General features: G+C 34.8%; 1 protein-coding gene across 3 annotated transcripts in view; it reads right to left on the bottom strand.

Annotated features, from left to right (window-relative positions):
* The window catches only part of PLXDC2 (plexin domain containing 2), a 437,738-nt gene that overhangs the window by 87,392 nt on the left and 324,947 nt on the right, over positions 1 to 25,399 (bottom strand). For all 3 annotated transcript variants that reach the window (XM_036880911.2, XM_057498266.1, XM_036880912.2), the window contains exons 6-7: positions 24,015 to 24,133; positions 11,185 to 11,284 (exon numbers count right to left, since the gene is read on the bottom strand). In XM_036880911.2, the coding sequence (XP_036736806.2) occupies positions 11,185 to 11,284; positions 24,015 to 24,133 (219 nt within the window). The remainder of the gene's footprint in view (positions 1 to 11,184; positions 11,285 to 24,014; positions 24,134 to 25,399) is intronic.

Raw genomic sequence — 25,399 nt, 5'->3', positions numbered from 1 at the left:
GGCTATTTATAAATGCTCTTAGACAGTCTGGTTCAAATCCCAGTCTTGATGTTTGGTGTCTGGGTGACCTTTGGCTCCTTTGTTAGCTGCTGTGCCTCAGTTTCCTCATCTATAAAACGGAGATAATACAGCTATATCCTTGAGTTGTTTTGAGAATTAAAATGAGATAATACATGAAAATTGCTTAGAACTATCTTTTTCAGATGGCAAGTGCTTAATAATGTCAGATATAGTATTTGTTTAACTGCAGAATGGCAACCAAAGATCACACTGGTTATGTGCTACATAAAATGATCTAATTTCTGCAGATCTAAACCTACTGAAATCACGCTAAGGCCCTGGAATCAGGCTTCTAGGAATTTGTGTCCTGTCTTGTCAAAACAAAAGTTAAATCTTGACTAAAGTCAGTTGACCCAACAAAAACCAAACTTTTGAAGAGTTTTTAGTGCTAAATCACTCAGACGTTTGGCACTTAAGTGAGGCAAAAACCCTATATTTTCGAGAAACTAAACTTTCTATAGCAAAATGCAATTGGAAAAGTTAGTATGTGGGCATGTTTATAAAATAGAAATAGTTAAAAACAGAGATATTCTCTCTGTAGTAGGGAAGTATAAGATGAAATAGAAATACTCATTATGTAATAGAGAAAAAGTAAGAAATAATTAAGGTACTGAAGTATAAACTTGAAGAGAAATACGAAAGAGAAAAGTGGAAAATCTAATCTATAAGGTCATAGTTTAAAACAAACAAGATAGAACTTGACAGAAACGTTCAGACTGGATCATTTTTGAGAACCCATTTGGCTGCTTTCCTGTGCCTTCCACAGTAAGGAAGCCACAAACTGCAGTTTTGCAAAGATGGGCTTTTGATTCACTATTTTGAATAAAACAGTAGTACATTAAATTTGGTTTTCTCTCCTTTAAGCCTATAAATCATCCTAATAGCCACCGTCGATATTTATCAGATAAATGTTTAAGTGTTTTGACTTTTTAATGATGTGATATGCTTAATCACCTTTCTGTGACTTTTTGGATTTTATATTAGAAATTGAAGAATTCAAACATTATTAAACAAACTGAGAGACATATCTCTAAATCGGTAAAAAATTTACTTTACCAGAGATTGGTATAGAATAAAAAGTCAATGAATGAATGAATGGATAAATAGAAATAAAAGAAAACAATTTTAACACAAGTCCCTAACGGAATTATTTTTTATTCATAGGGATTCTAAAACATTCTCAAATATGTTAAAATTAATAATCAGTAATTTCTACTATCCAGAACAGTTTAAAACTTTTTTCCTCTTTAAAAAAAATCATAGTTCCTGTGTGGTGACCTCCAATGAGTTCTACACAATGGTATAAAGGGCAGATCAAAGTGTGGGCAAAGGGTCTGTTTGTGTTTATACAGAAGATCAAAGCCTAATTTGGCTACCCAGAAAATGAACTAAGATACGATATGAAGAAGAACTTCCAACATCAGCACTCTCTGGAAGACGCATATCAGAAGATGATCATCAAAAAACCTCAACAAAGATCCAGGCGATGCTGCAGTTGTAGCTGCATTCATCCCACCGTTTCCTGGACTTGCCATTGGAATGAAGAAGGAGATATCTAAGCTGGCCTGTGCATACAGTAAAACAACAAATTTGACTGGATCTACACTGTTGGAACTCAACCAAGAATTAGGAGAAGTGCAAGTTGTAGAGCTCCAAAATCTTACAACTACAGACTATCTACTGTTAATAGAACATATGGGATGTGAACAGTTCCCAGGAATGGGCTGTTTTAATTTGTCTGATTTCTCTCAGACTGTTCAAGTACAGTTGGACAATATCCATCATATCATAGATACATTTTCACAAATGCCTAGGGGGCCTAACTGGTTTTCTTGGCCTCACTGGAGATGGCTGGTAATTATAGATCTGCTTTGGTTATGTAATTGTATTCCTATTATGTTAATGTGTGTGTGCAATTTAATTAGTAGTTTAAAACCTATACATGCTTAAATTACTCTACAAGAAGATATGTCAAAGAAATAATCAATCTTCCCATGTTTTCTTCCATCTGCTACCTCTATAGCTTTTCTTCTTCCTTCCTAATTACAACCTTTAAATAGAATTCGTGCCACATATCGAATTTACCGAGTATCATAATTCTTCCAAGTGGTAAAGATACCTCAAGACAAATGCTGGGCATAGAAGCCACAGGGCATAAATCTGCAAAGAAGTAAAAAGCTAACCTTTTCAAACAATAAGGCTTCTCTCTCACTTATCAACTTTACATTTCCCTGTATGGCCCCAGAAGATGACTGGTTAGCCAGAGACAGGTAAGATTCCTCAAGGGAGGAACAACCTAAGACAGGCACAGTCGTGGGGGCCATCAGGTGAGAAATTGGGGATCAACAGAGGTGAGGCTTAGAACCTCACCCCTCCTGTTTTGAGAGAAATCTTCTGCATCTGTGGATGTTTTATTGCCCTTGTCTAGCTTGGATTAACAGACAGTCTACAGGCACACACCTGATCATCTACATTTGCTCTCTTACAACACTAAACTAAGTTTTCTACCTTTATCTTACATCTACCTACCACTTCAGCATTTTATTAAAAATAATAATAATAATAATAATAATAATAAAGTGAGAAATGTGGGATCCACATATAAATCAAGTATAAAAATCAAACGAATATTCATATTTGACCTGATTGTTTATAGTTCATAATGCGTGATCAAAACCGAAAGTTTCTGTGATGACTGCCCTTGCACTGTTCACCATGTAAGAACTTATTGACTATGTAAGAATTTGTCCACCATGTAAGAACTTGTTCGTTATACTTTAGAAGATTGGAGACTGTTGAGAATTAGGCTTGGGGTTGATTAATGATTGTGCATTGAGTCCCCTGTACAGAATTTTATTGTTGTTAACAACCATTTGATCAATAAATATAACATATGCCCTCAAAAAAAAAAAAATCATGTTGAAGTCAATGCCCACACGTTAATTAAATCAAAGAGGAGATATCAGAAATGTATGTATTAGGAGGTGAGATCAAGATGGTAGAGTAGGTTACTATTCAGAATTAAAGGGGAGACAAAGAGTTTCTCATACAAAGAAATATTAAAGGAGAAATATTAAATATGAAAGGAGTAAATATTAAAGGACACTAAACTGGCCTTAGAAAAATATTAAAGGGACTTCTTCAAGTAGAAAAGAAAAGGCTATAATTGGAAGTAAGAAAATTATGAGCAAAAAAGTCTTCCTGGTAAAGCAAACATATAGTAAAGGTAGTGGAAATACTACTTATAAAGCTAATATGAAATTTAAAAGACAAAAGTAAGAAAATGAAATATATCTATAGTCATTAGTTAAAGGACACACAAAATAAAAAGATGAAAATATGATATCAAAAACATAAAACATGGAGTGGGGAGTAAAAATGTAGTGCTTTTGGAATGTGGTTCAAACATAAGTGACCATCAATATAAAACAGACTGCCAGATACATGAGGTCATGTATGAACCTCATGAGAACCACAAACCAAGAGCCTATAGTAAATACACAAGAGAAAAAAGAGAAAGGAATACAAAGAGAACACTCAAGAAAGGCATCAAATTATAAGGGAAGAGAGCAAGAGAAGAAGAAAGGAACAGAGAAAGATGACAAAAACAGCCAGAAAACAATGAACAAAATGGTAGTAAGTACGTATCAATAATTACTTGAAATGTAAATGGACAAAATGTTTCACCCAAAAGGTACACGCTAACCTGTGAAAAAGACAAGCCCCAAACACTGCCTACAAGAAACTCACTTCATTTCTAAATACACACAAAGACTGAAAGTGCAGGGATGAAAAAATATATCCTGTACAAATGGAATCAAAAAGTAAGGTGGGGTGGCAACATTTTTATCAGACAAAATAGACTTTAAAACAAAGCCTTTAGCAAGAGACAAAGAAGGACATTACATAATGATTAAGGGATCAATCCAGGGGGAGGAAATAACAATTGTAAATATCTATATACCCAACCTGGGAGCACTTAAATATATAAAGCAAGTAACAACAGACATAATGGGAGAAACTGACAGTAATACAATCATAGTAGAGGACTTTAACACCTCACTTACATCAATGGATAGATCATCCAGGCAGGAAATCCAATAGGAAAACTGGCCTTAAATAACACATTAGACAAGATGGACTTTGATGGTAAACATATATATATATATATATATATAGAACATTCCACCTCAAAACAGCAGAAAACAGTCTTTTCAAGTGCATATGGAATATTTTCCAGGACAGGTCACATGTTAGGCCATAAAACAAGTCTCAATAAATTGAAGATTGAAATCAAGCATCTTTTCCAACTGCAGTGGTATGAAACTAAAAATCAATTACAAGAAAAAAAAAGGAAAAAGCACAAACACATGGACACTAAACAACATGTTACCAAACAACCAGTGGGTTGAAGAAATCACAACCACAATGAGATATCACCTCATACTTGTCAGAATGGTTATTATCAAAAAGACAATAAAAAACAAGTGTTGGTGAGGATGTGGGGAAAAGGAAATCCTAGCACACTCTTGGGAATGTAAATTTCTGCAGCCAAAGGAAAACAGTGTAGAGGTTCTGCAAAAAATTAAAAATAGAACTACCATATGATCCAGCAATTCTACTTTTGGGTATTTATGTATTTACGTGAAGAAAACAAAAACACTAATTCAAAAAGATATATGCACTCCTATGTTCATCACAGCATCATTTACAACAGCCAAGGTAATATAAGCAACCTAAGTGTCCATTGATAGATTAATGCATTAAGAAAACATGGTGGTGTATCTATATATATAATGGAATATTACTCAGCCATAAAAAGAATGAACTCTTGCCATTTGCAACAACATGGATGGACCTAGGGTATTATGCTAAGTGAGGTAAATCAGACAGAGAAAGACAAATACCAGCATGATTTCACATATGTGGAATCTAAAAAACAAAACAATGAACAAACAAAACAGACATAGACTCATAGATACAGAGAACAAACATGACTGTCAGAAGGGAAGAGGTTTGGGGAATGGGTGAAATGGGTGAGGGGGATTGAGAAGTACAAATTTCCAGTTATAAAATAAGTTACAGGGATGAAAAGTATAGCATAGGGAATATAGTCAATAATACTGTAATAACTTTGCATGGTGACAGATGGTAACTAGACTTACCATGGTGAGCATTTAAAAATGCATATGTCATATCACTATATTGCACACAATATTATGCCAACTATACTTCAGTAAAAAATGTAAGTATTAAAACAACCAAATACCACTTTGTATAATGCTTTCTATCTTGAAAGAGTTTTATGAACAGATATCTTATGGGCCAAGTGTCATGATTTCTGATTCTGTCCTTTGGCGGAGCAGTGAGGGAGTGGACACATGCTCAGGGACCAAAGGACCAGATGAAGCTGTGCTGCAAAGAGAAGCAATTTTATCTTCTGTAACATGAATAATTGTGAAGTGTTTTCATTTTAACAAGAGCGAAGATAAAATGACACAATTTATTGATGGATTCGCAGATCATTCTGTCCCTTAAATGAATTAAAAGAACCTGATAACTTTGAAAATAGCAAGTAAGGCTCAGTTCTTCTGAAAGCCTTAACTGGGTTATGTTATGAAAGAAAAAAAATCTGGAGTTCTTCCAAGATTATCTATTTCTTTTATAGTTTGTCAACATGTTTTTTATTAGTTACTAAATAACTATGTTCAATATGTCCTACCACTAAATCAAAATTACAAGTTGTTTTACATGGGGAAAACCAGTTATAATGGAATGCTCATATTGAAAATGTGTTATATAACCGTATTTAAAACTCTAAGACCTTTTAAAAAGCAAACAAATAAAAAGTATGTTTATGTAAATATACTAGAAATTTAATAATTTATTTAAACATGTATATATGGTCTCTATATAGGGTCTATTGGCACCCTGTCCAATATGGTAACCAGTAATCACATGGACCTCTTCACATTAAAGTTAATTAATTAACTCCAATTAAAAATTCAATCCCTCAGACTCACTAGCCACATTTCAAGGGTGTGGTAACCACATATAATTGTGAGACCACACTGGACAGTCCAGATTTAGCTCATTTCATCAGCCACAAAGTTCTATTGGAAAGAACTGGTCTATGATATTACTTTTTTGAGAATTAAAGCTTAAAATATTCTGCATAGCAAAAATCAAATATATGTCTTTGTTTAAGATAACTTTTTTAGTCTGTACACATAATTTCAATTAAGTGCTTTGCAAAATTGCTGCCTGGTGTGTAAGCTTATAAAGAGACCACGTATGGTAAAGCATGTACAGTATTCCTTGACGGTCGCTGAACCTCTTAAGTTTTTTAAAAATCTATTTGCTCTCGTAATTAGTTGTTAGTTTTATTTTTTAGAATGTTAATGTTTCCTATTGAGCTGTGAATAATAATAACCAATAAAGCAAAGGCACATTGTAGCATGAAAAACGTCAGAAAATTTAAAACAGCAGATGCTAATGAGAAAGGGACTGATGCTAGGAAAGACTCAGAGGATGTACTGCTGGTGAGAAGATGAAGTGGAGTGTCCTAAGGGACTCAGCACTAGCCATTGTCAGAGCTTGGAGTAGAACCATTTCAAGGCAGCCCACCAGCGTTCCAGATCGGTCTCCACTACAAGAATCCCACAGGTTGAAGAATTCTACATTGCTAAGCCGACACAGCCTTAAGTTTCCAAATGAAAGAACCATGAAGGCATGAGCGGAGCTTCTGGATTTCTTGCTGGAGATGTTATGCTCATTAAGCCCAGAAGGTGGAGAAAAGGTGAGGTATGACAGGGAAAGTCAGTACCCTAGAGATGAAGACTGAAATTCAAAATGTTAAACTGGAGGAAAGAGAAGCAAAAAGTATGAATGGTACTAGTGAGAGCTGTACATTTATCCAGGCAGACGTCTGCACACTGTGCTAAAGGATTTGGAGGGACACGAGCTGAGGCTGAGAAAGAATTACTTAATAGAGCTATTTAACATGAAACTATGGACATTACAGAAGACCTATAAATTGATGATGACGTTAAAACCTTCTGGTAATCAAAAGAATATTAGAGCAACAATGAATATTACGTTCTGCTTAGGAAATCTGCAAGTTTAAAAAATGATAACAGTGTCAGACAGAGTATTTGAGGAAATGGGATAATATCTCATATAACATTGGTGTGGGGTATGTGGGTAGACTGGTACAATCTTTATAGGAAGCAATCTGTCAAGGATGTAAAAAGCTATTAACATTCAACAGCTCCATATTCATTTTTTAAGAATTAGATATGTGTAAAAATTTCAAAACAAGGATGTTCAGCGTTGTTTTACTGATAGTATGAAAAACAACTGACATGGCAAACCAGTGCTAAAATGGGTTACATAAATTATGAAACAAAGGAATTTGTTGCAGCTATTAATGACCATATTTTAGATCAGTTTTAGCACTGCAGGAAAAAATGTATTTACATATTATGAAAAAAACAGGTGGCAAAAATATTACAGCATAATGTCAATTTTCTTAATGTGCTTATGTTTGTGTGTGTATATACTATAAAGAAATGACTGGATATACATACATGGAAACATTGATTGTTATCTCCCTGCAGTACATTTACAGGCAATTAAGAATTTTTTCTTTGCATTTTCTGTTATTTTACCAATTCCTCTGAATTAGTATGTACATCTCAAATATGTTTTTATACTGGTATTTCTGTAACTAATAACCAAAGTCATCGTATGTGGACCTGTTTTTCATATCTATACCTGTGGAGATTGAATCAGCTCATCTCTGTGTTTCTTTGTTTCTCATATTTTAAAAAATATTTTATGAAAAAGAAGATGGTGATGCAGAGATATACATACACACACACAGACAAACAAGACATTATAAAACAAATGATGCCATAGTCAGAAAGAAAAGTTTCAGTGAGATAGTGTGTGTTTTGAGTGGAAACCCCTGTGGCGCTACTTGTGAGCACTTGGTCTGGACATGGACATCCTTTTCAGCATCACTGTCTTCGAAAAGTAATAATGTTGATGATGAGTAAACAACAGACAGTACAAATAGAGGGCTATATACACACTGCACCTATGTACACTAAGATGGTCATTCTGTATATAAAGAAAGCTATAGGAATTAGGTCTCAGGACCAGTAACACTACAATATCTCTTAAACTTTCTGGACTTTTAATTTTTAAATATATGAGTTAATTTCACCGTAAACTTCTCCCCTTTTTGAAGGAACAAAGGAATTTCCCTTGTAACCTCAGAACAAGTTACTAATTTACTAATGATGCTTGAATTCCCTTTGATATTTTAAACCCTCAGATCACCTGATCTTTTCTGAAAGATAAACACAACCTTAATAAATTATACTTGAAAGTTACATTGATATCATTTACTGTTTGGAAGACTTTAAAAAGTGAAAAACAAGTGTTTTGTTGTTGATGTTACAGTGAAGAGCGGGAAGAACTCTTAGTAGTAAATGCTGAACTTGCTTTAAGCTTTTTGGATGCTTTATCGAACCTTCACCAAATCTGATAAGAATGGTATAGCAACCATGGTCCCATTGGGCAAAAGTACTCTCAAGGTTGGTAGCTCAAGTTCCCACACTGCCATGCTAGACTAAGCCAAGAGTCTAGGTTCCATAACCCATGTAACCAAAATAATTAAAAGAACAGAAAATTGATCTTATGAGAACAGGGTCCTATGTAAGGCACTCTGGGATACAGAAGAAATGAAACAACCTATACTTAGGATAAAAATCAGTTTTTCCCTACATTCACTCAGGAGACAAAAAAGCAGTAACAGAGATGAATGATTTAAACTCCCTGTGAGGGTGAGTCCTAATAATGAGGATTGTTAAATAAGGGAACAAAATTTTGAGAAGGACTTAAATACTTATCTAAATTCTTATTGCACAAATCAGTAACAAACAGATCTCTAGGAATCATCTTATTTCTCAGGAGAAAAACATAGTTGTAGGACTTTCATTAAGCTAATCTTGGGTTAGCCTAACCTCTGGTGTAGTTAAGTATGGGTTTGTTTTGTTTTGTTTTGTTTTAGCTGAGATTACAAAAGCAATCATCTCTCTCTTCTCTTTTATATGGAAGCTCATGAACCAGACACTGTTATACTTTATAAATGTGGGAAGAGATTTTTTAGGAGGTTAACATTTTTTTGTTCCCAGAAAGATTTTTAAGTAAAACACATCAGTTCCAATTTTCTAGCTGAAATACGTTGCCATCTAACAGCAGGAATGAGTGGATTAGAAACTCAGAACTTCCATTCCTTCTTGACTAATTTGCTGGGGATGGAACAGTGAGGGCGACAGGAAATGCAAATGCTATTTTGGCCTGTAACTTGCCTGAGAGGAGCTTTTCCCTTGAAACTTGTGCAGGAAAAAATGTATTTATATATTGAGTTATTTTTTTGATGAATGCCGAGTCCAAAACTTTAGACATACTCTATCTAAAATCCACCTAAATTTTGACAATTCATTCATTGAAACATACATTTGGGAAGGACATTTCTCCCCCAAGCATAATGGTTATCTTACTACAAATATAACAAAGGGTAAAAATTTGCCTTTTGGGACCGAAGTCTAAGTGTAATTTTATTATGTGTAAGTTCTGACCCAATAACTGAATATTAAATACATTTGTAAAAGAAAATTTCTTCTGTACTTGGGTGGGTCTTTTTTTTTAAATGATAATGTATCAAAACATCAGTGTGCACCAAGATACCTTCTGAGGAAGCTGCAAATAAAATTCTCTCTGGGATGAAAAGTACCTACAAATAAACTAAAACTAGTATTTACTTTTACTGGTGTAATAACTGACTTTGGTTATGCTTGATTCAAAGCCTCCGGAACAACGTGTGAATACTCCTCTTCAAACTGGAGTCAACTTGGGCTCTCCCGGGATGGGCCCCTTCCTTAAAAGTCCTGTCAGGATGTCTTGATGGTGCTCATACTGCATTTCTGGAAAACCTGCCTCGATCTAACAGTTCCCTTGAATGTTACCTCCTACAAATTCTCAGTCAACAAGGGAAAACTACCATGGAAAATTCATGTTCTTCTCTAAGCAGAGCTGCCACATACAAAGGTTGTTCTACACCAGAGGAGTAAGATAACCCCTGTAATGTTGCCCACCAATCCATTGTTCTGAAAAATCTAAATAATTTCCACTCCATTTACTTCCTATATCTGAGAGATGACATAAACAGAATTAGCACGTCAGAAACAAACAGCATATGCATGTAATGAATTATGTCTGCCACTACAATGAAATAAATGAAGGAAAAAAATGGAAAGAGAAATAAACGATCTACCACTGAGGTACATTTATTACCACCTCTTGCTTTAAATACCACAACTAAGATACAAACGATCACCTTTGGTATGAACATACCCACGCATCCATCAGGACTGTTCTTGAAATAGTTCTGAAACATCAGAAGCTTTCAAATGGGGGCTATTTACATGATTAGAACTATTACAAATAGCACTTCCATTCTGAATTTCTAATATGAAGAACAGCTGCTCAAAGTCACACATGTTTTTATTTTACAAATGTAAACTAGACTACATAGGCAAAAATGATTTAAACAAAGAAAATACATATTCCCTCTGTAGGTGTAGGCCCACCAAAACTTTTATTCACCTCAATTTATACTTTTTCTTCCACTTTACTTTAGACTCTCAGATGGTTTCTACAAACTTGGTAAACACAAAATGACACAAAGCTGCTCTTTGGCTGGTAAATTTATTTAAACTAAATAAACAAATAAAAGTCATACACCTATCAGTCAAATACTCTGTCACTCTTTTATGTTCTTACTAATAAAAGAAATATAACTGTACAACCAAGCTAACTATCCCACAGAATTAAAAAATTACACACTCTTGGTTTGGCTACTTAATTTTAGTTCAAGAGTAACAGAGAGATAAAAAACAGTAATAAGAGGTATAAATGAAACAATATAATTAACAAGCAGCAGTTAGCTAAGTGATCCTACTATTCAAAGGGTCACATCTGCCTGAGCTCAATCTCCTTTAAATTTACCCCCACACGCAGGCTCAGGTTTGCCATTACTCTTCTTCTACGTACTGGGAATTTGTTGGATCCTGTGGACGACGACAAATGCATCAGACAGCCCCACTTTCACTGGGTGGTTGGTTGAACTTATCTGTGTGACCAAGACAGGAATCTGGAAAAGAAAAGGCAAATTGTTATGTTTTAGATTTGACCTTCATTCTGGGGTGAGGGCAGAGAGTGTGATCATCCTGTGTAATGGGTAAAATCAGGTGAAGGAGATGAAGGTCCAGGGAGAGAGCAGGTAGGTATGTTAGAGAAGAAAGGCACACAATCCCTAAAAAATCACATGGTTAGGGCTATTCAAGGGGTGAAAGTGACAGGAGGGTTCCTGGTCCAACATGCTACTCGATGACAGGAATCAATTCTCAGAGAATCTGATGCTGAATGTGAAAGCCTATCACACCTACAGGCATACCATGAATGCGTTTAGTGCAGGCTATCATTTCAGGAACAGAGATTCTTCTTGTACCATTTGTTTTCCTAAAAGACTTTATTATATATTTATTTTCATAGTTAAAAATATCCTTATTTACAAGTGGTCTTAAAGATATAAAACCTAGGGAAAGACAAATAAGTGATTGCTAAATATATATTTAAAATAACATTGTTGATTAATATATAGTAAAATTGGGCAATTGTTAATGGATGTTGAACTTTACAATTCTTCTTGACACATATGGAAAACTTAATTATTATGGGTCATCTTAAGTCACATTTCCTAAATTTAAACCTCAGTGGAGCCAAATTCTGAATATGACAGATATTTGTAATATTTGTGGCTTAAAAAAATTAGGACTGTTGAGAGTATATTAAATGTGACACATGTTACAAATGAGAAAAACCCTTGGAACTGGTTTTGCTAAATTTAGAAAAGAGCCATTGGAAATATGATTTCTATCTTTATGACCAGTTTTATAGAAATAAAAATGGGAATAGAATCATTTTCAATAAATAAAGGCCTAAGAAACAGAAAAGGAAAGGATAAATGCACCAACAAATCTTCAGGTAGACGAAACAGATTGTGGGCCATCTGTGGGTAATTCATTAAAGGGCATATTAGATTAGACATCATTGTATAGACCATAATAAACAGCACAGCAATAAAAGAGAAAGAGAACAGCTTGGAGAGAAGACATACTAAGAGATCTACTGCTTATTTTTGCCAATGGCATTACAAAATTGAAGGGCTATTTTATTGCAATTGACCAATGAAGAGGGAAGTTCAAGTTTCCAAAAGTTATGGAACTATCTTGAAACAAATATACAGAAGATGACATTTTTTCTTTATGTAATAGGCCAGTCTTCTTTTAAACAATATTAAGGTATTGCCAATTTTACATCACTATGTCCAGTTCTTAAGCATCATTAAGAAGAATTCTGATATTTGTATGGCAGAAACAAAAACAAAACCAACATTTCTGTCTCTAAAAGTTTATTTACTAATGTAACTTTGATATGCTTTATTTAGTGATTACTAAGCCAAAGCCAGTAATAGTGTACATAATCCCTGATGTATGTGATGGACAGTATACTATTACCCAGTTTTATACTCTCTGTTTTATACTATTTTGTACTCTATATTGAGGAGTGCTAACATAATATAATCTATATTGAAGACAGTCTTACAGTTAGAGAAGAAAAGACAAGAGGATAGAAAAAGCATAAAAAACTTGCCAACTCAAGTTATATTTGGTATACCCTTACAAGACAAAGTCATAATTTTATATAGCATTATTAAGAGATGCCTGCTTAGGAGTAAGAATGAAAGCTTTGCTGTTTGAATTTCTCCCTTGCTTTCATTCTTCATTATCTATGATTGCAGTTTTCCTTTGCCAGGTGTGAAATATTTTACCAGATAATTCTGTGGTAATTGTCTTTCTTCTTTCCCCATACTCAAAGCAGAGCTTGATTTAAATTCCTACCAATTAGAATTTAATACTTGGTGAATATTTTATTTTTGTATGAGAGCTTGTTTTCCAGATCACATGCCTTGCTTCCTGCAGACCTTCTAGGACAGTAGCTTCCCCTTCTCTTCAGATCACTTCTTCTATCTCTCTTCCTTACCTCTTCCCATACCTCACCATTTTTCATTTTGATTTTGTTTTCTCCACCTTTTTCTTTCTTTTCACTTCCTTCTTTTATATTTTGTCTCTAAGCCAAAACTTCTGCTTTTTATCTGTAGTATATTGGTTATACTAATGGCTTCAATCAGTGGCCTCTTTGATTCATACCCTTTACCTCTGCACTCTGTGGCCCTCTCCCACTGACTCTGGCTCAGTAATATGGCAAAAGGCGACAACAAACTTGAAGTAAAAGAGAGGCTTGTAAAAGTACTTGAACATTCATTGCCACCTTCTTGGACTCCTGCCATGCCTGTGAGAATGTGCCTGCTGGTCTGTTGAAGATATATGGGAGACATGTGGAGGAAGGTCTTCTTTCCAGAACAGGTCACGCTTGACCAGCTGGCCCTTAGCCAGTCCACCAGTTAACAGCTGGCACATGAGTGAGCTCAGGTGAGATCAGCAGAGTCCAACCCAGATCAGCAGTCCCACTAAGCTGATCCATGAGTATCTTGTGAGAAATAGAAAATGGAGTTGTTTTAAACCACTACATTTTTGGGTGATTTGTTACACAGCAATACTAACCAATACATTCTCTATTAAAGATCTAATAGCCAATACAAATTTCTTTGGGTGTTTTTACATAAAATGAACTGGTCCTCTTCCTCCTAGGTTTCTGGGAATCAGGTACCTATCTCTTTACTTCTAGGTACAATTATACTTGAAATATTGGATTGTTTCGGTAGAAAAGTTCCATTTTCTGCATCTTTTTTCACTCTTCTATATCTCTTTATCTTCTAGCTTATTCTTTTCCCTTTGGATTCCAAAAACAAAGACCAATGTGTGTAAGTTACCTAGATCCAGATTCGTTTAACCTAAGGAAAGTCCATACAAAAACAAAATGGGTAGTTTAATACTGTAGGAAGTTCTCTACCATTGAAAATAATTCCATCATAAATTGGCCAACCCTCAAGGAAGATAGCCATGCATGACTTACAGGGACCCTTTTAAGCCTCAAATGCAGTTATTTCATTCTGTTGAATAATCTTGACTTTTCCAAGCTTCAATAAGCAAAAATTATGACAGTGAAATACTCTACATGTATGAATAAGAGCATAAGAAAACAGAAACCATCGTCTGCTTCTAACGGCAACATTTTAATGCTGCTGTGTTTTAGATTTACTTATTCATGTGAAGTATTATTGACGATTGTTTCCAACAAACCACTTGTAAGTCCAGGGAGAGGAAAGCCCAGGGCAAAATAACTCTAAAAACCGAAATCAGTCAAAGGGAGAAATAAAGTTTAAAATTTGTTTATTTCTTACAAACTGCAGTTTGTGGCCTTCTTTCTCCTCTGCTCTGGAAGAAGCCAGCAAGCAAGACAGCCCCCTCCCCTTAACCTCTCAGGTTCAGACACGGCCTCGGTTGCCCAGGTAATTACCCATTGACATGGAGATGAACTTCTCTCCACCCCTGAGGATATGTAAATGCACTAAAGCCAGGCGAGATGTTCTTGAAATGTTACAATTTTACCCACACCACACTATACTACCAAAATATCTCTATTATGAGACAATGTAATATGGGAATATAAAATAAGAAATAAATTTCTGAGAATTATCTCTACTATATAGAAATTATTTTCCCCAAATGGTATATACACTCTCCATGTTATTTGACAAGATACAATTCATTCACTCATTTATCTGATATTAACTGGCCATTTTCTCTGTATTATTTTAGGCACTGGAATTACAGAAGAGAACAAAACAAAGACTATGCTCTCACAGAGCTCACATTCCAGAGGGTGGAAACTGACATTAAAACAAACATAAAAACACAGTATGCTAAGAGGTGCTAAGTGCTAAGGAGGAAACTAACACATGGTAATGGGATAGGAAAGGATGGAGGCTTTTTAAGAGAAGGATTCACAGAAGGTTTCTATGATAATATGGCTCTTCTGTAGTAAGAGAGTCTGCCGTGTGGATATTTGGGTAGCAGCTCTGAGTAGAGGAACCAGTACATGCAAAGGCCTTGAAAGAATGGCTTTTGTATCTTTTAGGAATTAGAATGTTATCACTGTAGCAGAAGGGGCAAATAGGAGTGTCAAAGGTGTCAAAGGAGATGGAGGTGGAGGCAGATCATGAGCTTGTGTTCCTTGAAAGCCATGGCAATAACTCTGGATTTTATTCCAAGCCATACAAGAAAGGTTTAGAGGGTTTTGAACAAAGGAAGGACATTCTCTTACATCTGAAAAAAATCATAGGGGCTACAGTGTGATCAAGACTATATGGTCTTGTCTATAGAGGACTCTGTATTTACAAGGATATGAAGTACCCAATCAGAGAAGCCGTGGTCATGGATAATGTCCAAGTCTGAAAACTAGAAACTTTGCTTATGGGAAGCTCTTTTTTGTACTTTCTACACATTTATATTCATCCTCAAAATTGTTCCTAAATTAATTCCTGGGGATGTCAGGAAGTCATCTTGAAACAATAAAACTAAACTATAGATGCTTTTTTTTTTTAAAATGTAGCTCTACTATTTTCAAGTGCCTATAATAGTTGCCTTCTTATGATTAAAGCAAAGCTACATTTTCACTTGGCCTCTGTGTGATTTGAACTGAATCATCAATTTCTGAGAGTGAATTTTACAATTACAGTCATTCCATTGGACAGATAGAGAAAAGGAGCATTCACTCTGATTTAAAAATGCTTCCATTTCAGTTTACAAAGCACTTATAAATTCTTCTTTTTTAGGTGTTTTAATTTCTGTCCCATTTTATAAGACACAGATAAGTATATAATTTTAGCAGGTATCAATTTTTCTATAAATGATAAAGTGAAGCAAAGGAAGTATAGAAGCAGAAAAGAGTTTCACAAAGGCAAATTAAGGCAGGGAAAGTTGTTAGGAGTGGGCAAGGTAGGGCCAAGCACACTGGCCTTCAGAGAGGGTGGGAAGACAGAGCTGCCCCCTCTTCCATGCTGCAGTATCATTCCGCAGGATGCAAGAATCCAACACAATACCTAAAATGTGAACTTTTACATCCATCTCTAAAACGGGGAGATAACAGCATGCTGCTTGAGTCAGAAGTAATGGAATTTTATTTTCCTCTCTGTTCTGCCCTGCAAACCTCGCCAAAACATTCATTTGTTTCCATTATGGACCCAGCCATCTACCCAGGCAGCACAGCACCTCAGCAAGGGTTTGATTGTAGAGTATGTGTTCTAAAGTATGAATCATATGCCTATCAGAATGTAACTGTAAAGAATTACTCCAAGTTCCTTTTTGTGTACTCGCTAATCAGCATTACAGTGCCTGGTAACTTAATATACATACGTTTACAAGAACCTGAAGCTTACTCTTCTTCTCCATTCTCACCTGCATTTATTCCTTAACTCCCTACTTCATCTCCCTTAAATACCTGATCTGGCTTCTGTGTTACTTAGTAAGGTATCCAGTTTTTGAAAACAATGATCTCTATTATTAGCATCAAAACAACATGTGAGGTCCTGAGTATTAGGGCTTAATTTTCCAAAAACTACATTTAACTAGGAAGGCTTTCAGTTAAATTTGACAATGTAAAAATCGATTTGCTTTCCTGAATATTGTTAACATTTCACATAGTTATTTTAATCTCTTTTGCGCTTACAGTTACGAAACTACTTTCATGTGCCAGGTATTGAGCAATGTACTTAATGGTATGAAAGCAAAGGAGAGCCATAAGCTAAAAATACATTCTTAACCTCCCTCCTGCCTCCCATCTCCACAATCATAGCCTGTCGAAAATCTGGAAGGAAACAACAGCACAAAGTTGATAAGTAATGACAGCCCCTATATGAAAAGAGGGGTTTTAAACTTATTCTCTACATCAGTTCGTACTGGCCTGAGGTAAGAAAGAAGAAATTGATGGGGGAGGAATGGGAGGGAGCACACCATATGTATTTTTATTTGAAACCTTCAGATAGTTAAATATTGGCAACATATTCATTTTATACATACACACAACAGTGTGACCTCTGATTTAAATACTGCATACTTCTGAATTGACAACTACAGTTGGAACTTCATATAAAATAAGACAGGGAGATGCCTGCCTGATGAAGCATGTATAGCTTGGCTCAAGATAGTCAAAACTATAGTGGAGACCTTTTCTGGCACAGTAGCTAGATAAGGGAGCCTGCCTAAACATGGCCTGGGAATAAAGCAAAACACTAAGCAAAAGAAAGGGGATTTGGAAATGGCAGCCTGGAGACACACAGAATGTAGAAGGCCTTCTACCTTCGGGACAAAGGAGATCTTTGGTGTTAGAACATCAGAGCAGGGAGAAGGGAATGGCCTGATACAGACAAGAACCCCTTGTGAGACATACTTCTCAGTGACAACTCAGGGACAATAGGAAAGTGGGGCTTGGAAGGAGCAAGCACACCAGAAAGGTCACACACATTGTCCAAGGACCACATGCTCTGACGCTGGTCCAAGGGCCAGCGTCAGAGCAAGTTTTCTATTTCTAAAATTATTTATTCTATGTTATTGATCCTTCTACCTTGAAACTTTATTTATTCATTCACTTACTTATTTTTACCACAGCATTTGTTATTGGAACATTACAGAGGGAGAATGGTTTGATTTGTCATTTTCTTACACTGTGGAAAGTAAAAAGAAATGAAGACACCAGGAGCTTTTATATGGGAGGTAACTAAAAAATAAAGTACAGTCACAAGTGCAATGAATTAGATCCTGAATAAAGCCATACAGATATACTTTTATACTTTATGTATTTAAAATACAGGGAAGTGCTATGATATAAAATTATCCATGCCTACATTTTCTTTAGAATAATTTCTTGAGAGTTTATATTCATCATTTTACATCATCTCAGTTTTCTCAACCTTGTATTAAAAATTTAGTAAATACATTTTATTTAAATAAAATACATAAAATTCATATTTATATATACAAAAATTTATTTAAAATATATATGTGTTTCTACTAATATAACTATAAAGTTTCTTAGATGCATATATGTTATATTAACACATGTCAAATATTCACACATATACAGCAATAACAATAAGGACAAATAATTTATTATCTAAATAGCAACTGTTTCACTGTTCAGCTCTTTTTGACTTTCTATAACTGTACTGAATTATTTTTTCCCATGAATTCTGCAAGCTTAGCAAGTGTTCAACTTTTCAGATTTTCAGGATGAGTACCATGAACAAAGGGTCATTACCATTTAAAAAAGAGAAATAGGCTTCAAAGAATTTTTTTAAAAATGCGTGAAGAGCACCACTTAAACCTACAGCCAACTGGCAATAGTCATTTATTAACTATGCATTCTTGCACAGAAACAGTAGATATAACACTAAGGAACATTAGGTTTAAACACTTAAATGATTGAATAGATTAAAAAGTGATTTTACTTAATAAACAATAAAATTCCTCTATACTGACCTCCTCTAAAATTTGCTGCTGAAGGAGATTGTAAGGTAGTCAACCAAGAAAATGGATAGAACAGGTTCTCAGGTGGGGTATGCATTCTCTGTGGTTTCCTCTTGTCACCACGTAGTAGGATTACATGACTTTCTGGTAATTACATTGTCTGAAATAACTAAATTCACAATAGACACAAAAACAATCCATCCTTCCCTAGTAAGTAACAATAAATTCAAATATAATAGGAGAAGAGAGATGAAACAAGTCAGAGGAATTTCAACTTAAAATATGATGGTGGATAGACTAAGAAATCTAATTTCAAATCTCTAATGTTTTTGGAATGTTTTTTTGGAATATGTAATTTCCTCATTACATTATCAATAGACCAAAAATGTCAGGTCTATATCTATTGTAATCAAGCAAATTATCACCATTATTCAATAATGGTAACCTAAAATAACAAAAAATCTGTATTCTAGTGTCACAGCTAATTACTAACAGAATAGTAAATAGGACTTTGATTTTCCAAATTCCGTTTATCCAAGAAAGGATGCATGTTTTCATTGCTATTTGTTAACCTATGTGTAACTTATTTTCATTTTTAAAAAATTAATGAAGCAAATAAAATAAATGCTGCGCAAAGGCAAACCATTTTACCTGTGCTCTCAAGTGGTGGAATGACAGTGTAACAATGACTAATCAGGAAAGCCCATTGAGAATATCAAAGTGAGAGAAGCAGGTCAGTCATTTCTTGAACAGGAAGTGTGTTGGGGAGGAAGTGATACAGTGGTTAGGCCTATAGGCTCTAGAGTCATATTCCACTGGATAAATTTCTGTATCATAATTTTGGGAAAGTTACTTAACCTCTCTGAGTTTTTCAGATTCCTGCTTTGTAAGTTATAAACCTTTTCATCATCTCTTGGCTTCTGTAAGAATGAGATACATTTTAAGCACTTGGGCCACTGCCTGGCACACATGAAGAGCTCGATAAATGCTAGGTTTTATCAAATTTGGAGGTTTTCATTAAAAGTGAATGGGACTTCTGGATATGGCACACAAACTTGTATAAAGACATTTGTACTGCTGAGACAAAGCAGGAATGAGGAATAACATATGGAAAGCATCTGTGGAAGGTATCAAGTGACTAAGAAAAGCAAGAACTAGAAAAGCCAAGATTCCAGAGATAGAAAATCACAGATGTGAAACAAATACTACTTTCCCTTCAAGGCGTTTGACAATTCATAAGCAAGGTTTGGAGACTGAGAAGCTGAACAGAACTTCCAGCAGTCTCACAGAGTTGAAAACACTGGAGTTCAGGGCTTCTACGGCAAAAGGTCCACAGTAAACTCCCAGGCCATAAGTGGAGATTCCTGAAGGACTATACTCTTATAAGGACTAACCAGAAACTGGTTTTTACAAGAACTGACCCTCAACTTCGAATGAGCTTAGTCCAGCAGTGTTAATCTGTTCCACCCAAATTGCTAAATTAAAAAAAGTACACTCTCTGGAAAAAGAAAATATCATCCAGAATCTCAAATCTTTTAGTATTTTGTAAACAATGCACTTTATAAAAAAAATTATCTAGCATTCAAGGAGACATAACCAATGTACAAAAATCTAGAGGAAAAGAAAAAAGAAACAGATTGCAGAAACAGACCCACAGGAAATCTAGATATTAGACTTATCAGCCAAAAACTTTAAAAGAACTGTTATTAGTATATTTAAGAAAGTAGATGAGAAGATGGTTAATTTCATCAGGTAATTAAATCAATGCAAAAGAAGCAATGGATACCCTGAGATTGAAAGATGTGTTGCTATGAACAGTTGATAATTTAAAAGGAAATTTTTAAAAAGACAATATGTTTTTTGTACTTTGGCTTCATCCTAAGTAAACTGTATCTTTGAAGTTAACTAAAATAAACAGCTGTGTAACAACAGGGGCCTATAACTTAAAATAGAAGTTCAAATCTTTGGTTGAATAATACAGAGGGGTAACTTCAGGAGAGATAACTTAATTAGTTAAAGGGATCTGTGCCTCCACTATTTCTCTCAACAGTATGGTTAGAAGAACATGGGGACTTTGGAGAATGAACATTGAATGCTAAGAGCAAATCTGTGCTCACTCTTATTTTAAATAGTGATAGTACTTCCCTATCTCAATCTACTACAAGATTGTTGTGAGAACTGCAGTGCATGTTCTAATTTACTGATCATTATTTATCCAGTTTGCACTGTGAAAAATTATGCTGTTGAAGAAATGGCTATATATGGAAAATGACAAAACTGAAGGTCATTGAGTAGTTAGGATGAGCAGTTGGTATATTGGGCTACTAAAAGAAACGTAATTAGCTACCAGAATGAACTCAGGGGTAGTAAAAACTGAATTTATGTCAATAAATTTATTCAATGCATTACCAGTTTTACTCTCCAAATTAACCAAGTTCTTTATTGGTAGTTTCTGCATAAATAAGAATTTTTCTTCTCACTTACATAAACATAATAAAATAAAACAAAGCTGGCACTAGCCAGTTAGAAGCAACCTTTTAAATAAAGAATTGCACTCATTTCCCTATCTATAATTTTGGTTTGTAAGTTTCACCTGGACAGGAACTCAAAATTTTACTCCTATAGTTTATGTTCTCGTGATTTTGTTAGCTCTATAACTTAACTAAGAATACCCCTGACTTTGTGAGATACAATTGTATAACATATTGGAATCAGATAAAAAGATTAAACAACAAACATTAACTGATATTTACTGAAAAGACAAATGAGGAATAGATTTGTGAATTGTTCTGCATAATCTCCTTGGGAAAGAAAAAAATGTTGAGGTACCTTGGGATCACCAAATAAAGTTTTTAGTCCTGGATTTGTCTTTAACTACCTCTGTATCTCAAGCATGCCATTTAACATTTCTGACTCAGTCTACTTAACTACAAAATAAACATAATTGTGCATGATCTAACTCCATAATTAAGCCACACACATTTATTAAACTCCTTCTATGTACTTTGTGAAAGGTAAGAACATTAAGACTGCAGGATTACTGTTGAATAATTGAAAACTATAATGTATGTGGAATCATTTTGTCAAGGCTAATACATAATGCAAACAACTATTTTATGCTATCATAATTATATTTTTCTGGATGTGCCAGGAACATTTAGCTATCACCCCAAATGCAAAGGAACCCCTATTGTGACAAATCTTACAAATAGAAATTTGCCTTAGCAAAATAAAATGCATAGAAATTATCAGAAAAAAAAAAAGGAAGGAAAATAATAGGAAATAAGAAACTTCTTTTTAACCAGGACAAAGAAAGGACAATAAGGCAAATAATAAAGCAGTGATTTCTTTAGAAGTCTGAGTTCAGAAAGACATGTTCAATAGGACAATAGTCTGGGAATATAAAGAAAGGGTTAAAATTGCCTATCAGTTTAATATTTCCCATGCCAAATCAAGGAAAACCATAACAGAAAATCTTTCTTTGATTAAAATAAAAAGAAGAAAAAGACATTTAAAAAATACCAAACCCACCACAAAGAAAGAACAGGAAGAACAAACTGTTACTTTGCAAAATGAGATACATATTGAGAACAGTATGAATAAAGATGACAATTTTGATAACAAAGACTAGAGAGACCTTAGTAAAAACACAAAATTCTGTTTTGACAAAGCCTACAGTTAGTGAGATTTAAAACCCTAGACATACAGACCTTAGATTTTTCCAGAAACTTTATCACTGTTGTTTAAAATTGTTGAAAACTACATTCCATAATGCCATTCTGAAGTCACAGCAATGCGCTAGATTACAATGAAAATGAGAAATGAGTAAGTTCCTTTGAGCAATGTTCTCTCAGCTTCCAGGCAGTGTGATATAAGAATACGATGTGCAACAGTTATCAAAGGGAAAGGGACTGGGGAGGATGGGTGGGAAGGCAGGGATAAGGGGAAAAGGGGGCATTATGATTAGCACACATAATGTGTGTGGGGTGCACAGGGAAGGCAGCATAGCACAGAGAAGACAAGTAGTGATTCTATAGCATCTTACTACGCTGATGGACAGTGACTATAATGGGGTATGTGGTGGGGACTTGATAATGGGAGGAATCTAGTAACCACAATGTTGCTCATGTAATTGTATATTAATGACACCAAAAAAAAAAAAAAAAAAGAATACGATGGACTAGGATATCAAAACATAGGTCTGGATGAGGAATTACTAAGCAGAAGGAATTCTAAATTATATTCTATTTATATTACTGACCCACATAAGTGATTAATTCCACACAGAAGAATTCTTCAAAGGAGTGGAAACATTTAACATGGTTATGAGACTTCCAAAAGTTGGCCTATTTAATTGAAATACAACTATTCCTCACTTAATAGAAAAGATAGATTTCAGAAGACTTAACCAAGGTGAGTCATTTTTGAATTGTCAATATCTTTCTAATAGCCAGGGATTCATTTCCCAAGGGAAAAATATTGACTCTGTATTACTATAAATACTCATTATCTCATGGGTTCATAATGTCCATTATTAATCCACATTATCAGAATTTCTCTCCTGCCTAAAATATTACATATGCTATTCTGCTGTTCCTGGACCTTTATTCTTATATTCTTTTCTTCCCCAGAAGTTTAGGTTGTCTAATAGACCTTAATTACATTGCCAATAGAGTTTTAAACAAAACATGCTATTATTCTAATTTGGACATTCTGTAAATTTAAAGCTACAATTTAGTAAATTTCTATTCTTCATCAGTTTGCTAAAATGAAACAAAACATAAATTTAAATTCCCTTATTCTTTCTGTCACTTAGATCTTTAATTAATCATTCCTGTCAGGTTGTAATACCATTGGCCAAACATATTGAGGTCTGAGCTGTTCTGGAACACTTTCAGTAACTGGGTAATTGAACCACAAAAATTTCATGTCTGCTAATTCTTTTGGAATTACCAAAACATGTCACAGAAATTGACAAGGCAAAAACAAACAAAAAATAAATATAAACAATCAGATTTAGATGAAATTGGAAACTTTTTTCTTAAAGCTATTTCATTATAACACCACTAGAATATAATTATGCAGTAATTTTGTGAAATCTGTGGGTCTTAATGCCAATGATATCAGAAATGCAAAAAAAGAACAAAACCCAAAGAATTAACAATCTTCTATCCTGCATATGTTTAAAGATGCAATTTTTTTTATGAAGGAAAAGAAACCAAGAGGTGAAAAACTGATTTGAGTTTCATGACTAAAATGTCTCTTTCTTCACACATGGAGGAAAAGATAGAGGTCATGGTCAAGGGGGAAGGAAATCATCAATACATTACTCACTTCTTTGTATCCAAAGATGATGCGTCCATCTATGAGGAGGGTTGCCTGAAACGTGAAGCTTCCAAGGTTGTAATTGTCCTGAAGGTGTACATGGTCCCACTGGACAACAAGTGCTGTGCCTATAAACCCCATTGGAACAGAGGAAATGCAATGAGAAAAATATATCAATCAATTCTGGTTAGAGCCTTCACAAAAATATGGTTCTACCCTTCAAATCTAGTAGCTGTGCTACTTCAATTTTATATAGTTAATTGGAATTCTGTTACTGAAATAGCACTTGGAATATTTTTTCTTTTTTGAAGATTGATTATTTCTTTGACATATCTTCTTGTAGAGTAACTTAAGCATGTATAGGTTTTAAACTACTAATTAAATTGTGCACACACATTAACATAATAGGAATACAGTTACATAACAAAAGCAGATCTATAATTACCACCACCTCCAGTGAAGCCAAGAAAACCAGTTAGGCTCCCTAGGCACTTGTGAAAATTTGTCTATGATATGATGGATATTGTCTAACTGTACTTGAACAGTCTGAGAGAAATCAGACAAATTAAAACAGCCCATTCCCGGGAACTGTTCACATCCCATATGTTCTTTTAACAGTAGATAGTCTGTAGTTGTAAGATTTTGGAGCTCTACAACTTGCACTTCTCCTAATTCTTGGTTGAGTTCCAACAGTGTAGATCCAGTCAAATTTGTTGTTTTACTGTATGCACAGGCCAGCTTAGATAGCTCCTTCTTGATTCCAAGGGCAAGTCCAGTAACTGGTGGGATGAATGCAGCTACAACTGCAGCATCGCCTGGATCTTTGTTGAGGTATTTTGATGATCATCTTCTGGTATGACTCTGCCAGAGAGTGCTGATGCTGGAAGTTCTTCTTCATATCGTATCTTAGTTTATTTTCTGGGTAGCCAAATTAGGCTTTGATCTTCTGTATAAACACAAACAGACCCTTTGCCCACACTTTGATATGCCCTTTATACCATTGTGTAGAACTCATTGGAGGTCACCACACAGGAAATGCTGTTAGTCCATTCTTGGGTTCTGTGATTCCGCTGCTGTTTTGTTCCTTCAGTTTTTCCTTTGTTCATATACTCCACAGATGAGTGAAATCATTTGGTATTTCTCTTTCTCTGCTTGGCTTATTTCACTGAGCATAATACCCTCCAGCTCCATCCATGTTGCTGCAAATGGTAGGATTTGCCCTCTTCTTATGGCTGAGTAGTATTCCATTGTGTATATGTACCACATCTTCTCTATCCATTCATCTACCGAAGGACATTTAGGTTGTTTCCAATTCTTGGCTATTGTAAATAGTGCTGCGATAAACATAGGGGTGCATTGGTCTTTCTCAAATATAATTGCTGCGTTATTAAGGT

Source organism: Manis pentadactyla, chromosome 3, assembly GCF_030020395.1.
Source record: "Manis pentadactyla isolate mManPen7 chromosome 3, mManPen7.hap1, whole genome shotgun sequence".
In the NCBI taxonomy this organism is placed as follows: domain Eukaryota; kingdom Metazoa; phylum Chordata; class Mammalia; order Pholidota; family Manidae; genus Manis; species Manis pentadactyla.
Note: the sequence above shows the minus strand (reverse complement) of the source record. Positions and strands in the feature narration are given on the sequence as shown.